General features: G+C 51.2%; 1 protein-coding gene across 1 annotated transcript; it reads right to left on the bottom strand.

Moving 5' to 3' along the window:
• Positions 1–1,444: 1,444 nt before the first annotated feature.
• Drg2 (developmentally regulated GTP binding protein 2) lies at positions 1,445–14,404 on the bottom strand. Its single transcript, XM_048448111.3, has 13 exons — positions 14,244–14,404; positions 12,338–12,498; positions 9,998–10,087; positions 9,385–9,445; positions 8,614–8,704; positions 8,100–8,172; positions 7,916–8,006; positions 7,338–7,435; positions 6,895–6,971; positions 5,808–5,896; positions 5,171–5,229; positions 2,405–2,458; positions 1,445–2,082 (listed from the first exon to the last, which is right to left on the bottom strand). Exons 1-13 carry the CDS (start codon positions 14,305–14,307, stop codon positions 1,996–1,998), a joined length of 1,095 nt encoding a protein of 364 aa, XP_048304068.1. The 5' UTR covers positions 14,308–14,404; the 3' UTR covers positions 1,445–1,995.
• Positions 14,405–17,392: the final 2,988 nt, after the last annotated feature.

Below are 17,392 nucleotides of genomic sequence, written 5' to 3' on the forward strand. Positions count from 1 at the left end.
ATGTGGGGTATCAGAGAGGTATTTTCATTGGGACTGCAAGGCAAGAAAGACAAAGAGGGAGGCACCAGGGTAGTGAGGGGATAGGTCATTCCCTAGGAGACCAGACGAGCCTGGGCTTTCTGTTGAAGGATGGCTGAATGACAGCTAGAGGGTAGTCGACATTCCCTGATGACATAGGTCAGTAACCTTGGGGACGCTTTGGAGGGGGGGGGTCCTGTTCAAAAGGCTGTCATGTCACCCTATTCTAGGTGTACATAAGTGGATACTTCTTTCACTTCAAGAATGGCTAGAGCCACCCGGCCCAGAACAGGACAGATGGGACACCTGACATATAAACATATAGCTGGTCCAGGAATCAAGCCAGAATCAAGTCAGAACTGTCCCGACCCAGCTTCCTATCTTTCCCACCCACCCTGGAAAGAGAGAGCAGGCCTGGACTTGGTTGCTGCCCAGCGAGCTCAAGGCCTGAGCATCTTCTCCATGACTGAGGCTTTCCCACAGTTCGGTAGGGAACACCTCTGCCCTGATGGACTCCTTCCCTTGAACCCTTAGGGGAAGGAGCCGGAGCAAACAGCCACATCTTTACCTGTCCTGGTGTGCTGCTGTTGCCAAGGAGTCACACGGGCACCATGCCCAACTCACCGAAGACAGTGAAGCTCAGAAGGGTACCCAGTGAGTCAAGGCCAAGGCAGCCCTTCTGCCACCCCTTCTCGACGATGTTAGGGGCTAGTGGCAGAACCCCAAGGACCCAGAGTCCCTTACCTGGGTCCAGTGATTGGCTCCCAACCTGCATGCTGTTTATTGGGGGTCCTATGTCTGCCTCCACAGAGCTGGACAGAGGCTCAGGCTGCCACATTGACTGCCTGGGGCCCAATGTATATTTAATGATGTCTATTATTCCTGTTTTGTCTCTGGAAAGCAAGAGCAGCTGACATGGGAGCAAGAAACAGCCTGGAGAACAGCAGGCTGGGCTGCAGCTGGCTCCACATGATAGTCTGGCTCCAGCCGTCGAGCTTCCTGGACACTGCACAGAAACTGTGCAGTGCACCCTAAAGCCCCACTTCTCAGGCAGCCAAGAGCACTGTACACCGTCCATGAAGAGGCACAGGACCTAGCCAGCACCAGTGGACCCTCCATCCTGGCGTGAGTATCAGCCACCCCACACTCGGAGAAGCCTTTTTGCAATTCCAAGAGTCTCAAGAGCTTCCTAAGGATGCTATCTATCTACTCTGACGGCTGAGCATGGCCTCTAGAGGAGCCATGGGGGGCACCCACCCACAGTCTCTGAGCAGTCTTCCTGGGCTGGGGAGTCTACCTTCTCCTGGTCTCCCAGGCCCAGGTCAGTTCTTTACAGACCCAAGCTACACCCACTTCCCACTCATGGTCAGGTTCACTGCTGCCCCACCCACACTGGGCCAAGTGACAGAAATACAAGTTGCCCTGGTCTGGGTAGGAATCACATCCCATTCTTTTATTTCAGAAAGGAGGGCAGAGATAGGAGCTCAGAAGGAAAAAGAGCCAGACTCACAGGTCCCATCCAGGCAGGCAGGGCTGCTCTGGGAGGGGTTCCCAGGGGGAGGCACTTTAGGACACTTTGGCTGGGCCCTGGCTTCCACGAGGGACAGCCCTGTGTTGAGAGGACCTGTGGGAGGTTTCAGCCTGAGCCTGCTAAGTGCTAGAGCTGCTGTCACAAGTCTCAGCCCCAGGCACCCAGGAGAGCCTACCCTGAGCCTGGGGCCACTTGAGGTCTGGCTGGGAGGATGTAGGCAACAGCTCCTGAGTGCCCAGATGGACACAGGCTGTAGGCTCCCTAGGAAGCCTAGCACAAGAACAGGCTTATAGAAAATGTCCTCAGCAAAGCCCTGGTCCCCAGCCTTGCCTGTCCAATACTGCTTACTGAAGAAGCTTATGAAACAGCTGACTCAAGAGTCCCTTCCTGGGGAGTACCAGGGGCTCCGAGTCCCCAGGAGCCAAGCCAGCAGGCTGGTGGAGTGACTACTTCTTCACAATCTGGATGACGTCCTCATGCTCCATGGTGTGAGTCAGGCCTACCCGCTGCGGGCTGTACTTGGTGCTCGTACCCTGATGGAAGGGTGCAAAGGGCATATGTCAGTCTCGGGATGGCCAATGAAGCAGGAAGACAGCAGGGGGTGGGGGGTGGAGGTGAAAGCCAGAGAAAGTAGGGGCTCCTGCAGCTCAGACTCAGTGGGTCTGAACAGTGAAGTATCCCACGTAGTCTTGGAGGTGGAGAGACCGACTTCCAACTCAGGTTATTCATGGCATAGGACAGTCAGACATGAGAGTCCCCATGCAGAAGGGCAGGGAGGTTGACAAGGATGTTGTGTTGAACCTAACCCTGGGACTGTTAGGTCTACCCTCCCACCCAGCTGCTGCCCAGACTCACCCACACCAAGGCATACTTGAACTGGCTGGCCAGTGACCGATGGATGCGGTGGCACTAGGAGACAGAAAAGTCAGGGAGATGAGGCCCTGCAACTGGGCCAGAGCTTGGCTGTACATAAAAGCTGAGGCCTGTGGTGAGCAACCATCCCTGGTGAGGTGCTTTGACAGCCCAGGCCATGAGTAAAGGCAGACCACAGACTCCACAAGCACGAGCCCTTTCTCCACCCCACCACCCATGCCCAGCTCTAAGTGGGTTTGAAATGGCACTCAGGAACATTTCTGCAGGTAGTAGTCTCTGCCTGTCTTTCCTGGACAACTAGATAAATGTTCCCTTAGAAAAGGTCATGCAGGCTTTCAGAACACCCACCGACGCTTTGAGTCCTAACTGCTTGGTCACTGGCTTTCAAGCCTCCTGACTCCAGCTGGCCTACAGCATCTTGTATTCCGTGTCCGTTCCTCAGAGCCCAGCCTAATCCCTCATTGCTCCTGGGTGGGATGAAGGCCACAGGAAGACCCTGAGGGGCAGCTGGCAAGGGCCCCGATTATAGACCCCCGGTTGCCATGGCGAGGCCACGGTGGAGCACAGGGGAGACGACTCTGGACTATGCAGTGTCATTCCCCTCCCGTGCGCTCAGACATCTTACAGGCCCGGCCTCAAGAACAGATATGGTAAGTCAACTGACTGAATGGTGACTGTTAGTAACAGACAAACAACCAATCCCTAATTCCCTATCTCAAGGACAGAGATGAACACTGTGGCCTAGAGGTCAGCTCTGGCCTACAAATGCATTTTTTAAGCTCAGCTTGGTCAGATCATTAAAAAAAAAAAAAAAAAGCCACCAGCAGACCAGCAGTCTGAAAGTGCAGCCCCATCTCTCCTCATATGACAGAAAACCCTGACAGCCAGTGTTCCCCGTTTGACAGAAAGGACACTTGCAGCAGGCCTGTTTACCAGAGGTTCACCAGAGGCCTTTTTCACAAGAGGGGCACTTTCCTATAATCCTTTAAGAAAATGAATAGCCAAGTCTTTAATCCCAGCACTCAGGAGGCAGAGGCAGGAGGGCCTCTGAGTTTGCCGGCAGCCTGGTCTACAGAGGGAGTTCCAGGACAGCCAGGGCTATACAGAGAAACCAGAGAAACCCTGTCTGAAACCCCCCTCCCACCCAAAGAGCAAATGTATCAGAGAAGGAAAGGGCATTCCTCAGAGTCTTCCGCTCCAGGGCTCCTTGCCTCACACACACAAGGCCACCAGTGCTCACCCCAGGGCCAGAGCAGGTGTATCACAAAGGCCCTAGGGGTCTGTCATCCCCAGAAGAGGGACTGAGGTACACAGGATGAAGAATTGGAAGTGTCTGCAGGTTTGGCTGGCTCTTCTGGTCTCAGCCAGCACCCAGGCTGTAATCCATGCCTCAGGGTAGGAGCAGGTTTCTTTCTCACAGGGAAGATTTCCCTAGAACAAAGTCCAGGCTCTGTGCAAAGGTCAAAGGTCTCTCCCACCCACTGGCCTTTTTCTCCTCACCTTTGCTCCTGCCTCTGGCCCTTTACATTTGACACACCACGCCCTTCTCTTGCTGGCCTGTTCTTCCTACCATATATGGTAACATCTGATCTACTCTAGACAACCAGCTGGATCCAAAGCGGAAGGGCCAGGACCTGTGTCTAGAGCTCGCCACCCTCACAGCAGGGGGCACTACAGCCACAGCTCAGAAGAGCCTGGGGTAAATGCTCTCAACTCTCCTTAGCCTGTGACTGTGGGCCCAGAAGAGGTGACTAGCCTGACGGCGTGTCTAAGTGACACGAGGCTGGTACCCTGTCAGCTCCGGAAGACTGTATGAGACTGAATACGTTCTGAGGGAATGCAGGAATAGCTGCTTCCCTGCCTTCAGAGACAAGGTCCTGAGAAATAACAGGGCTGGAGAGAAACAAAACCTAAGAAAAGAACTCAGGAACATGACTGTGTGGCTGAAGCTATGTAGGGTGGGTGTGTCAGGCAGCAATTCCAACAGGGCAAGGCACCTAAACCCAGAATCCTCTGCCTAGGATGCTCCTTCAAGTCTGTGTTCAGACTCCAGGGCATCTCAGTTCATGCCCTCCAAACTTCTTCCTGAACTACAGGTGAGCATTCCACAGCCCATGACCCACACCCAGCTGCTGAGCTCTGGGGCCAGAGTCTGACATCTACTAAGCTAATGGCTACCACCTTTGGTGCTAATGTTCAATGAGTCCATGCTAGGATAGGGAGCAGTCAGTCACCCCGGGCTCGGGCAGTTGAGGAACAAGGCAGAATAGCTAGGTCCCAGGAGTCCTTGGGGACATACAATGGCCACAGGTAGTGGCAACTCTGAGCAATGGCTCTCCTACCAAATGGGAGGAAAAGACTGGTTGAAGGGCCTTCTCCAGGCTTAGCTCCATATGCACGGGAGAAACTGGACTATAACTGCACGGGTAAAGGGTGACAGCTCTCCACGACAACCAAAACACCCTGGAGCATTGGACGCAGAGACAATGGCACCTTCTTAGTGCTAGGTGGCTAGCTGAGCCTTATTCAATGTTATCTAAGCCACCCTGCAGTTGTTACCCTACATACAGGACAGGAAATGAGACCCCCCCCACCTCCACAGCTCATCTCACTGGAGGAACCTATCTCAGTGTTCAATAACCAGGTAAGGCAAGGCTAGTCTGCCTTACCTCATCTCCCCCTACCCTGGCTGGAAGAAACAGCTCGGAGAGCTCATTATTCTGTCCATTCAAGTAGGCTTCAACTTACCACGTGTTCAACAGAGGCCCCTTTCCGGAGAATGATGGCATCTGTGAAGTCTGGTCTCTCTGTAGGGAGATGGAGGCATGTCAACCAGTCTTTGCCTGTGCTGGATTGGGCTTCCTTTCCAATGGGGCACTGGCTACAGAGATCTTCTCCTAGCTTTGCTGCTTGGTATCTGGCATACACTCAGCATGGAACCTTGTGCTATGTCACTCTATCCCTCACCAGAACCCAGAGAGGAGTTGCTGGATAGGCGGAATGGGTGAACGGGCAGGGAGTGGGTGGATGCTGACGCCTAGGTGGGAAGCTATAGCTCTTCCCAGCTTACAAGGGCAGGGTTACCACAAACTGCTCAAGGTAACCTGGGCTATGTGAACACACGGGATGAAGACAGAGGAAGGGACCTAACAATGGGCCTGCTACTGGAGGGAAAGCAAGAGAACAAGAATGCCGTGGCCAGTGGCGCCCTGGTGCAGCTTCTGGATCAGCTAACCCACAGCTAGCATCTCTGCCACATGGGCTTAGGCCAAGCTCCTCTGCTCTAACAAACTGGCACGAGGACCTCTGGGTGGCACAGCAGGCTGATAGCCCTGGGAAAGCTGGGGGAGGTTCAGCCATTTCTGAGCTGTTGTTCTCAACTTACGCCCTCTCTTCTTGGTGTAAATGCAGGTGAGGGCCAGGTACTCCCAAAGCATCTCCAGCAGGTAGTCCAGGTTCAACTTCATACCGCAGCTGCAGGGAAGGTAGTGTCAGGCAGGTAGGGCCCTGAGGCTCAGAGGCTACAGTCTCTACTGTTGGTGAGTACTACCAAGGCCAGTGTGGCCCTGCCATCATCACTAGACACAAGCAGAATGTTATGATGGCAGCTGTGCCTCTGGTTACCCAGCATCATGACGAACAGAACTTAGCATCCCCCTGTGGCTCAGCCTGGTTATGTGTTATAGGGAATCTATGGAATCTGTTATAGGGACAGAGGCCTGTTGTATTGGGACTGTGGGCATGCTCACTTTTCCCTAAAGAGGACAGATAGGCTGCTTAAGGCCCAGGGCTACCCATAGGTATTTCAGAATACAGAAGGGAGAATCCAGGTTTTGGGACAGCCAGCCCTAGGTGACCCTGAGTGCTGTGCTAAGTACAAGCAGGGAGAGGTGTCCATCTCCCATACCGAGGATGAGTATGTCCTAGGCAGGAAGCAGAGGAGGGATGCTCCCCTTTGCAGGAGCTGCAGAGTCTAGGAGGCAACCCTCAGCTGTCACCTACTCGTCAGAACACTTGGTTTGATCGAAGAAGGCAAAGAAGCAGAGGACTTAATGTAAATCCCCTGAGAAGGAGCTCCCAGCAGGGTGGCACTGGGAAAGGAGCCAGTGACTGCTAGCCAGAGTCACCCTTCCTGCAACTCCTAGGCTTCAAACTTTCCTTTGGGAGGAGATGCTAGGTTATGTGAACTCACACGAGCTAGAGGTCTAGCTCTTTTCCGAGCTGAGGTGGCCAGCCAGCAGGCCTATCTCCAGTGGTGAGAACTCTCAGAAAGAAGGGACATGGTGGCACATGCCTGTAATCCCTGTACTAGGGAGGCAGAGGCAGGAAGATCTCTGAGAGTCTAAGGTCAGTCTGGTCTACACAACGAGCCCCAGGACAGCCAGGGCTATACAGAGAGACTGTTTCAAGATAGACAAACAAGCAATCAACACTCAGCAAGAAGAACATGGGGCAGGAAGCCACACTCTTACCTGATAACGACACTGTTGGGCTTTCGGGCTAGACGATCTACTTCTTCCATGGAGATCTGGTCGATTTTGTTGTACACCTGAGATTGGATAGTTGGAGTCAGGCCAGGAACATGGCCTCAAATGTTACACCTGCCCATGGGCCTACTCCCTTCAATGCTTCTGGCTAGAGGAGACCCCCTAAAAGGAAGGGCTAGGTGGGCTGGAACCCTGGTTCCAAACTCTTCATGCCTCTAAGACTCCAGCAGGTCACTGAGGCAGCGGAGGTGGGCTAGGGAGAACTCCAGCCCTCAGTTCCTCTCAGCAGACTACTGAGATGGGTGGGAATAGCGGGAGGCAGTTATCTGGGTCACTGCAATGCAAGAGATGCACTCAGAGGAAAAGTCACGTGGCTTGGGTCAGGGTGCCCCTTCCTCACAGGCAGCCTGGGCCGCCACACCACTTACATAAAGGCAGGGCATATACACTCGGTTGCCCACGATCACATCAATGAATTCATCTGGAGAGCAGTCTTCTCGGAAGAGTACTTCAGCATTGAAGATCTCTGAGTAGCTCAGATTAAGGACAAGCTGTGTATTGGAGTCCCCATGTATCTTTTAGTGAGGAACCAAGCAATAAAATGTAGTGACCATAGAGAATTGGTCACAATCTGCTTTTGTTCAAAGCTCTCATTTCTATTCTCAAAACCACAAAATATGAAAAACAAATTAAAAGATGACTTCAGCTTTGGCTGTCAGGCAGTGGAATTGCTCCTGAAGCCCAGGCTACTGTCCTGGAGCACCAAGGGGAAGATGGTGGTGCCATCCGGCACCGGCTTGGTCTGACTTCCTGGTATCTCTTGCCTCTGGAACCTTGGCCCATGCTCTGGCACCCGCTAACAGGTACATGCAGAGCTCCTGCTCCTTCTCCAACCCAGAGAGCCCCAGTTCTCAGGACAGTTTCCCAGAACGTCTTGTCTTCCTTCAGATGCCACCTGGCCATCTGGCCATCCACGAAGAGCCAGGAAAGCAGCTGCCAAGGATACTGTACTCATGCAGGATGAGCTGCACCAGCTTCTCCGAGCACTGTGTCAGCGTGACCGTGGAGTTAAATGAGATGCCGCCACCTTTCTTGGGCTGAACAAGAGAGGGGCAGGGAAAGCTGCTGATGAAGGGGCAGCAGCACCAGCCGCCATCCCTTGCTGAGGGCCCTGGCTAGTATGGGCATACCTTGAAGTAGATGTTAGGCTTGTGCTTGTTCAGACGAATACCCACAGACTCCAGCTCCTTCTCCAGCAGGGACCTAGGCAAAGTTCGAGCTTTCAAAGGCTGTTCCCAAGAAAGCCATATGGCTTCCCCACGGCCCAGGCAGCACTGCTTGCACAGAATGAAGCCAGCTCCCTCCCCTAGCCCCTTTCCTAGCAACCCAACAGCCCAAAGTTATAGTGAAGCTTCTAAAGCAGAGGCTAGACCATGCCTTCGTGGGAGCATGGAAGAGGGTGAGGAGCTCTCAGGGGCCTACTGCTAGGGGTAGGCTGGTGTGCCTCTGACAGTAGGGTGGGCAATAACCAAGGTTAGGCTGTGTCCCTTGTATCCGAGCCTAAGATCTCCAATCCTAGCTGGACAACACCTAGAGGAGAGGACACCTAGGTCTGGTGGTGCTAGGTTAGATACAGATCCCCTGAGCCAGAGACACATGGGACCATCACTGGCCCTGTGGGTTCCCCTGCCCTGTTGCACAGACCTCTGTACATCTCCCTTGGTGGCATCCAGCATCATGACGACAACATCGGCTGTGCGTGCTACAGCAATCACCTGCCGGCCACGGCCTCGCCCTGGACAGATAGAGGGAAGGATGTGCTTCAGTAAGAGGTGAGGCATTGTGACTGTGCAGCCTGAAATACCTTAGACTCCAGTTCCTCAAATACCCTCATCGTTCCTGTTAGAGTCCACCCTGTGCTATGATTTTCCTGGCACTTGGGGAGAATCTATGAGCTGTTAACTCATGGAGACTGGCTTTATTTATTCATATTCTTTGAGACAGGGTTCACTTACATAGCCTAAGCTGGTCTTGAACTCATGATCTTTCTGCCTCAGCCTCCTGAGTTCTAGGAATACAGGTATGTACCACCTTAGCCCAGCTAAGATTGGTTCTAGAAGTTACCACCTTAAGTGGAATGACAGGGTGATAATGACCTTTCTCCCCTTCCTGCCCAGCCAGGTTTCATGAACACTATTGCATTTGCTCCTTCACATAGCTGTGAATCCCGTACCTCTATGACCATTTTAAAGATTAGGAGACCATGGCGTAGCTTACATATATTCAACCACTGGACCAAGACCATAAAGTGAATATGGCACCAGCATCTGAACTGCAGTCTGTCCTGTCTGGAAAGTAAGGGTCCCAGGACTAGAGATCCAAATGTGATCTCCATGACACCCCCTCCATTTCAACACTCAGTGACAAAGCTCCAATCGCTCCAACCCGCCCCCCACCTGCCTGCCCTGCTCCCACCTTGTGCTGCTCCTTCAATGATTCCAGGAAGGTCCAAGAGCTGGATGTTGGCACCTTTGTACTAGGAAGCAGAAGAGAAGGGTGAGGCAGGGCTGGGCCACTGCGGTCAGGAGCCTGCCTGGGCCTAGGCACCTACAATAGGCCCAGGCTGGTACCAACTGGGGAAAAGTTTGGGTCTCATCACCTCAGCCTGGTGTAGACCACCACCTAAGAGCTGCAGCTGCCTGGAAAGGCCCACTGAGCACATTGCTGAGTAATTGATAAATCATGTGGAGCCACAGGCTCCAATACCTGCTACCCAGGCAAGCACGGCCTGAAGGCTGAAACTTTACAGGGGTGTAAAGAACCACAAAGTCAGCAATCAGGGATCCGAACCGGATGTGTAGGGGGCAGAGAACAGAAGGGCACCAGATAGAGCTGCCATAGATGGGCCAGATCTACTGGGACAAGCTGGAGCTCTAGGCCAGCCAGGCACTTCTCAGGTCCCAAGAGGGGCCAGTACTGCAGGGCGTCCCCACATGGGGCACCTCTCTCAGGCGCTCACACAGTGAGCACGTCACAAGTGTAAACACAGCACACCTCTTTTGGGTGGGGTCCAGCACACTCCACTTACTTCGATGACTCCAGGGATGCACGTCAGGGTGGTGAACTCGTACGATGCAGCTTCGCTGGCTGTAGAAGTCATCAGACTCAAGAAGGTGGACTAGGAGAGAGAGAAGGCTACTGCCCTAATGAATTTTGACTCAGACTCCTAGGCAAGTTCCTATGGAGCAAGGGGCTGCCTGGGCAGACAGAGAAAGCCTCCTTGACCTTAGCCTGGGGCCCTGAGTGCAGAGAGTGCCTGTCAGAGGAGGGCGTGGTCTCTAGACTACAAAAGTGGACTGGCACAGGAATCCACGCTCTTTGGAAGCCTCACACCTGTCTCAGGTGAGGGGCCTGGTTCCTAAGATTTCCCCTCCTGTACCAGCAGCCTTTCTCTGGTCCTACTGCCCTACTGAAGCCAGGATTCTGAGCTTGCTGCTGCTCTGGCCGTGTGATGGGAGTTTCATGTGGGCAGAGAAGCTGGTTCTGACAGTAGTGGCTGCCGCCATACCCAACAATGATGCTAGAGGCTAACTTTGGGTACATTCCTGGGTCCTAGATCAGATGGGTCACCCTGCAAAGCAGGTGGTATCTGCCACAGGACTCACTAGAGACATGGCTTTCTTTCATAGGCACACTAATTACAGAGGGGGAAAACAAAACAAATCATGCCATAGCAAGCGCTGAAGTGGCTGTTGCTTAGCCCCTTCCTTGGTGGACTGCTTTGTGATGGATTCGGGAGCTGCCCCAGCCCCTGGTGCAGACCCGGACTGAGCTTGCAGGCCTGGTTCTGAGCAGCCTCCTGCGTCCATCTTTGCTTGGCTCTATCATCTGTATACCTGTAGTCCTGCTAAAAGGTAAGTCAGCACCTTGGTCTTGGTTTCTGCAAAACAATTCTCCCAAAAAAGGAAGAAGGCGTCCTTGGAGAAATGGCAGCTCCTAGGCTAGGGTGGGAAGTTGATCAGAGCAGACAGGCCCCAGAGCCAGTCTGGGCTGGAGGAACACAACTGTGGGAGCATGCTGAAGCAGGCAAATAGTCTAAAAGCTAGGACTTCATACAAAACACCTAAGCAGCACTTCACCCAAATGTCAAGAACATCAAATTGGGCTGAGGCTATGGCTCAGTGGCAGGTGGCTGCTATCTCCAGCACTGAAGGGGATTTAAAAAAAAAAAAAAGGACCAGGGAATTAGCTGAATCAGTATAGCAAGGCAAACCTGAATACGATCCCCAGCAACCATGTAAAGAAGCCAGGTGTGGTCTTATAATCTCGGCACTAGTGGCTGGGTAGGGGATGGAGGTGAGGGAATCCCTGGGGTTGGGTCAGGAAGCCTAGCAAACCTGGCAAGATCCAGGCTAGTGAAAGATTCTGTCTTAAAAAACATGGTGGAAAACCCAAGAAATGACACCTGATGTTGTCCTAACCTCCACAGGTACACACATATATATGTGCACAAACACCCTCATGCACATGTACCTATGCACACATCAACATGTATAAGACAAAACTAAAAATCAGGACCAGATACAGTAGGCACAACTTTAATTCCAGCACTCAGGCAGCAAAGGCAAGCGGATCTCCGTGAGCTGGAGGCCAGCCTGGTCTACAAGAGCTAGTTCCAGGTCAGGCAGAGCTACATAGTAAGACCCTGTCTCAAAACAACATGGAAACAAAGAGTCAAAATCAAAGCATGCTGAAGCTGCCTAGAGTTAGGGAGATATGACAAGTGAATGAGATGGGGGAATCCAGGTTGGTAGGGAGAAATCAGCAGCTCTGAATCAAAGTCTGCACACAATGACAGCAGCTTGACATCAATACATGAGTTGTAACAAGGGTGCTGTCCTTATGTAACAAAGTTACCAATAAAGAAAACTGCTGTATAGACTGTGGGAACTCTTTGTAACAAAAAGTCCAAGATCATTCTAGTATTAAAAACATATTGGCTGGTGAAACAGGGCAACAGATTAAAGAGTATCTGCCACCAAGCCTGACAGTTCTACCCTAAGGACCCTGTCTCCTGACCTCCAAGGTGGCACGTGCCCTCTCCCACCTCCAATAAATCTTAAAATGTATTAAAACCTTATTTACTCCAGCAATGGTGCTTATTTCATCTTACTCCCACATAAAATGTAAGTCAATATGGACACTACATTAAATTAAACCACTTTCCAGAAGGAACTTTCTAGAAAACCCCACAGTGACTCCATCACTGTCATTTATGTCATTGGCTGAGTTGGAAGGTCACCTATTCCTGCTAAGGAGCAAGAAGAGGGGCCTGTAAGTCAGGGTGACAGTGAGGGGAGGGGAGGATGGCCATGTAGGTAGGTGACCTCTACTGTTCTCCCCAAGGTCCATGTGGACCATCACTGACCTTACCCACAGAGGGAAAGCCAATCAGTGCCACTCGGGCGTCACCTGACTTCATGACATCAAAGCCCTCTCCTTTAGATGAGGCTGATTTGGATGGTTCCAGGAGCTGGGCCCGATACTTGGCCAGTTTTGCTTTCAGCAGGCCCAGGTGGTACTCGGTGGCTGGAGGATGTAAAGCAGGACAGAAGTAAGAGTCAGGGTCACCGTCTGACGGGTCGGATGTGGACCCACACGGGGCCACGTGCTAACTGAGAATATCAAGACCAGACAACAGTCACCTGAAGGAGATCAGATGAGCCACCCTCTGCTTCAAAGGCCCCTTTTGCACCTTAATCTCTCACTGGGACCTGAGCACTCATGACAGTGGGTAAAGATGGGGGGGGGGCAGCACTAACGGTACCTGGGGCAAAAAAGAGATGATGAGGCTGTTTTCTGCTCACTCTGATGCTTTAGTCTTTACTGGCAGCTGCCCTAAAGCATATGAGCCAATTGTGAATAGTCAGGAAGTTCCTGGGTCCTTCATGACTGGTCACACATCCCAAAGATGTCCAGAGACAACCTCGGTGAGGACTGAAGGCCTCAGACCTGCCCTGCTTACCTAGGGACACAAGGCGTTGTCTGTGGTGCTAGAATTCCATGGATGCACCACTGTGTGCAGGAAGGGGACACTGTGGCACACACAAATTCACCATGCTGAGCTGCACTTCTGAGAGAATCCAGGAAACCATACAGCTTTCCTGTATTAGAGTGTCCTTCTCTGGACACCGAAGCAAAGGTATGGGTATCCTGTGCTTTGTTCTGACTTCCTGCACCCTGACAGCATTCACGAAGGGAAAAACATATTTTTTTCACTATAAATGGCTTGCCTTTTCTTCCTCCTTTAGAGTATTAGGAGTACCAAACTGTTTTCAAATTCTGGGGGGAAATGGGTCACATTATTGAGAAGGAATTCTATTTCAGGGGCTACAAAACCCTCAGGATAAAGGGGATATGGCTGAGGCTGAGAATCAAGATCTCACCTGTCCTTCCCGCCCTCTTCCACCCTTCTATGACCATCTATTGCTCTCAATATATTACAGAATTGAACAAACTGACCTTGTCCTTGCCTCGGGACCTATGAACCTGGTGTTGCCTCAGTCTCAATTCCACTCTGCCATTACTGGCTAGAAAAGTCACTTAGCCTTGTGCATCAGTTTATTATCGGCAAAATAGGAATGATAGCATCACTAACTCCTTTACCATATGTCTGCAAGACTCAGAAAAGCACCCGAGAACACTGCCTGGCAATCCCACCTCCTCTCTTTACTGACCTCCAACCCTCCCAGTTTGAGGTTCAGATTTGATGCTTCCTTAATGCTGTATATTTGGGAAGGTTTACTTTAAATAGTAAGGGCTCACTCTGAGGCAAGGGTTTTGCACATGTGAATTACAAGAGAGCAGGAGTTATTCCCATCTACAGATGAGGACATCGGGTCTCCAAAAGATGACATGACTTTACAAGGTTTCATAGCAAGTACGTAGTGGACAAACTCTCTGGTCCCTATTTCCTCCACACTGCGTTGGGGCCGCCTGTAGGTCTACCGGGGCAAGCTGCTTTGTGAGAGGTCTTCTTGCCCTTCTCAGCAGGAAGGCCCAGCAGCTAGAAGCCTAGGGCAAAATTCCCGGCATTGCCTTTCTGGGTCACAGGCTTAGTGTGTGCGCTGAGATATCCCTACTTGATCACCGAGTCCAGCACTGATCAGAACTGTCAAGAACCTAAAACCATACCGCGGCATGGGCCCGCTTGCACGCTTGGGCACTTTTCTGGCGATTCTCCGGCCTCCGAAGCAGCTCCAGCTGCTCTCTCATTTTACAGACAAGAAAAACGAGGAGGGTAGAAAGAGAGACCCTTCTGATCCAGCCCTCACCCTTGTTCTTCTGCGTCCGAGCGATCTCCTTCTCGATCTCCGAGATTTTCTCCAAGATCCCCATAGTTGCTGCTTCGGCAGAGATCCACGCTACCTACAGCTTACAGCGCTGGGAACTCAGGTCTGACGCCGGAGGCAAAGCAGCCAGAACTAGGAAGTGCACCGAGAACGGAGTCCTCCTGAGGGCCTGGTGCTGCGAGATTCGGAGTCCGGGCAGACCACGTGGAGAGCAGATACTATTCGTTCCTCCCTCGCTGAAGTTCGATGTGGCAGGACCTACAAGAACGAGTGTGCAAAGCAGAGAGGGACGTGAAGTGGGACCCTTTTTACTCTTTGATAGTGAAAGAAAAGAAGCTGGGCAGAAAGTCTTTATGGCTCCCATTTTGTAAAGGCGTTGAAAGAGGGTTGGGCCGTCTAGCCTTCTGGAGAAGCCTGTACTCCAAACACTCAGGGCAGGAAGATTGCTGTTAGTTTGAGGCCAGCTGGGTTGCATAGCTAGTAACAGTCTCGGAGAGTAAAAAAAGCAAGCAAACAAAAAATAAAAATGGGGCTAGAGAGATGGTTCAGCTATTAAGCGCATTTATTACCAGTCTTGTTTTGGAGTAGTGTGTATGTGTGTGTGTGTGTGTGTTAGTTTTATTTAATATGTGTTTTGCCTGCATGTATGTATGTACACCATGTGTATGCTTGATGCCAGTGGAAGATGGACCAGCAGATCCCCTGGAACTATAGTTACAGATGACGGCGAGCAACCATGTGGGTTCTGGAAAGGACCGGTCCTTCAAGAGCAAAGTGCATGGGCTCACTATTCTCACTTGCATTGCATTTTTCAAATCAAATCGCAAATTATGCAAAGTTTTCAACTCAAGGTGCACAGGCTATTGAGTGACAGTGCCAAGACCAGATGAAACGCTGGCTGTAAACTTCGAGTCTGTTGACCCTCAGGGTAATGTAGTCGATGTGTGTGATGCGTCTGCCATAGATTTAAGTATGTACCATACTCAAGGACCATAAATTTGTATGATGTTTTGGGTGGTATCAAAAGGTGATGGAGCATTTTGAAAGCTGGGTTGGTTGGTTGGTTCATGCAGATGAGGAAACCTGAAGAGCCCAGGCCCAAGTCTTCAAGTCCCTTCTGCCTCAAATTTCCTTTTTTAAAAAATTAGCATACAAAAAACAGGTTACATTATAAGATTTTAAAAGATTTATTTTCTGTGTTAGAGTGTTTTGCCTGCAAGTACATGTGTACCATATGCATGCCTGATGCCTGCAGAGGTTGGAAGAGGGCATCAGATTGCGTGGACCTGGGGGGATGGTTGTGAGCCACCATGTGGGTCCTGAGTCCAACCTGGGTCCCCTGCAAGTGCAAGCACTCTTAGCCACTGAGTCATTGCTCCAGCCCCCCTAACATTTCCACTCCTATAGCTGTGTCTTCCTCCTCTTTTCTTCCCTTCCTTCTACTACTTCCAACTACTTCCTGATACGGCTGCTAGAATCTCTTACCACCACCTTGTGCCCACAGAAGTAAACATTCTTTGACCTTACAGTTGGGGAAAATGGCTCGTCCAAGAGTACTACCATCTTCTCTGCTGTCTGCTTTCATGATGATCCCATGGCCCCTTAGATTTTTGTTTCATTTTGTTTTGGCTGTTTTGCCTGTTTGCTGGCTGGGCCTACCTCAAGGTCAAAGGAGAGGCAGATAGCCTTCCTTTTGAAGATCTGCGTCCTTCAAAGCCCAGCCTAGGAAGCCAGCTGTGATTCCTGCTGTTCCTGTAGCTTGTGGATCTGTAAAGATGGGGTTGGTTTGCATAGGGAGAGGCCACTACTACTCTATGTAGATGTTTGTCTTGTCCATCAAAAGGTACTGTCAGCAAGGTGAAAAGCTCTGGAGAACATTGCAGAGCTGATAGAGTTAACAACATAACAACCCATCAAAAGCTGGACAAAGGAGAGACACAGGTGCTGGGAACCGAAGCCAACACTGGTGCGGATGTTATCAACCAAGTCACAGCTCAGTCTCACGTAAAATATATTTCTGTAACATCTCAGCAAAAGCCTCTTACATGTGATTTTTCAGAAGCAATCCCCACCTCCAAATGAAAAACAAACCAAGGGCCCACTTCTGGGTTACCTTCAGCACAGGGACACCTGCTTCATGTTTGTCCCCTATGTGACAGAGCCACACACTGCCTGTCATCAGAGGCACACTGACTGCTCTTTGCTATTACCCTTCTGTTGCTCTAACAGGGTCAGAAGCAGTCAGTGGTCTTTGATTTCCTAGAATCAGCTTCTGCCTGCCCCTCCCCCATCTGCTTCCCAGGTCACTTTTACCGATTCTTCCTCCCAATCCACAAGTTTCTAATGCCAGGGAGTCTTGGAGCTTAATTCCCAGTCACCCGCGATTCCTTAGTGATCTTGTCCTGTCTCAGAGGTTTCAGTGTCCCATATGGGTACCGACAGACACCACAATTTGCTCCCATCCAGGTATTTCTTTTCTGGTGAGTTTCTCTGCACTGCATGTATCTGCCAACACCTGAAAGTCTGGTGTTTCCCTATATCCACAGAGGAACACCTGTTCTTGACTGCAGGCCTGCTCCAGCCATGATTTTGTATGTGTATGTATGCTGAGGCCGGAGAACAACCTCAGATGTTCCTCAGGCAGCATCCACCTTGTGTGAGACAAGAGTCTGAATGGATTGGAGCTTGTCAAGTAGGTTAGGCTGGCTGACCAGCGAGCTCCAGAGATCTGCTCATCTCTCCTCCCCAGCACTGGGACTATATAAGTATGTGCCACCATATCTTCATTATGTAGACCCCAGGCTGGCCTCAAACTTAGAGATCTGCCTGTCTTTGCCTTCAGGGTACCAGTACCATGATTAAAGAAGGCATGTGTCACAATATCTATAATTTCTTTGTTTGTTTGTTAACATGAGCTCTAGAGGTGAGACTGATGCTTTCAAAGCAAGTTACTTTTGTTTTCTTTTATTTCTCGGGTAAGAGGGTTGGTTCCAAGACAGGGTTTCTCCGTTTAGCCCTAGCCATCCTGGAACTCACTCTGTAAACCAGGCTGGCCTCAAACTCACAGAGACCCAGCTGCTTCTGTTTCCAGAGTGCTAGAATTGTGTGTGTGGCACCATTGTCCTGCATGC

This window comes from Myodes glareolus, chromosome 9 (assembly GCF_982192425.1).
Source record: "Myodes glareolus chromosome 9, mMyoGla1.1, whole genome shotgun sequence".
NCBI lineage: Eukaryota > Metazoa > Chordata > Mammalia > Rodentia > Cricetidae > Myodes > Myodes glareolus.

Bases quoted from the DNA above. Each gene is read 5' to 3' on its own strand.
- Drg2 (XM_048448111.3), bottom strand. From the start codon at position 14,307: ATGGGGATCTTGGAGAAAATCTCGGAGATCGAGAAGGAGATCGCTCGG. The intron at 5,897-6,894 runs GTAAGAGTGTGG...CCTTCCCTGCAG, and splicing joins CCCAACAGTGTCGTTATCAG to CTGCGGTATGAAGTTGAACC. The intron at 2,083-2,404 runs GTGAGTCTGGGC...CCCTTCCATCAG, and splicing joins TCAAGTATGCCTTGGTGTGG to GGTACGAGCACCAAGTACAG.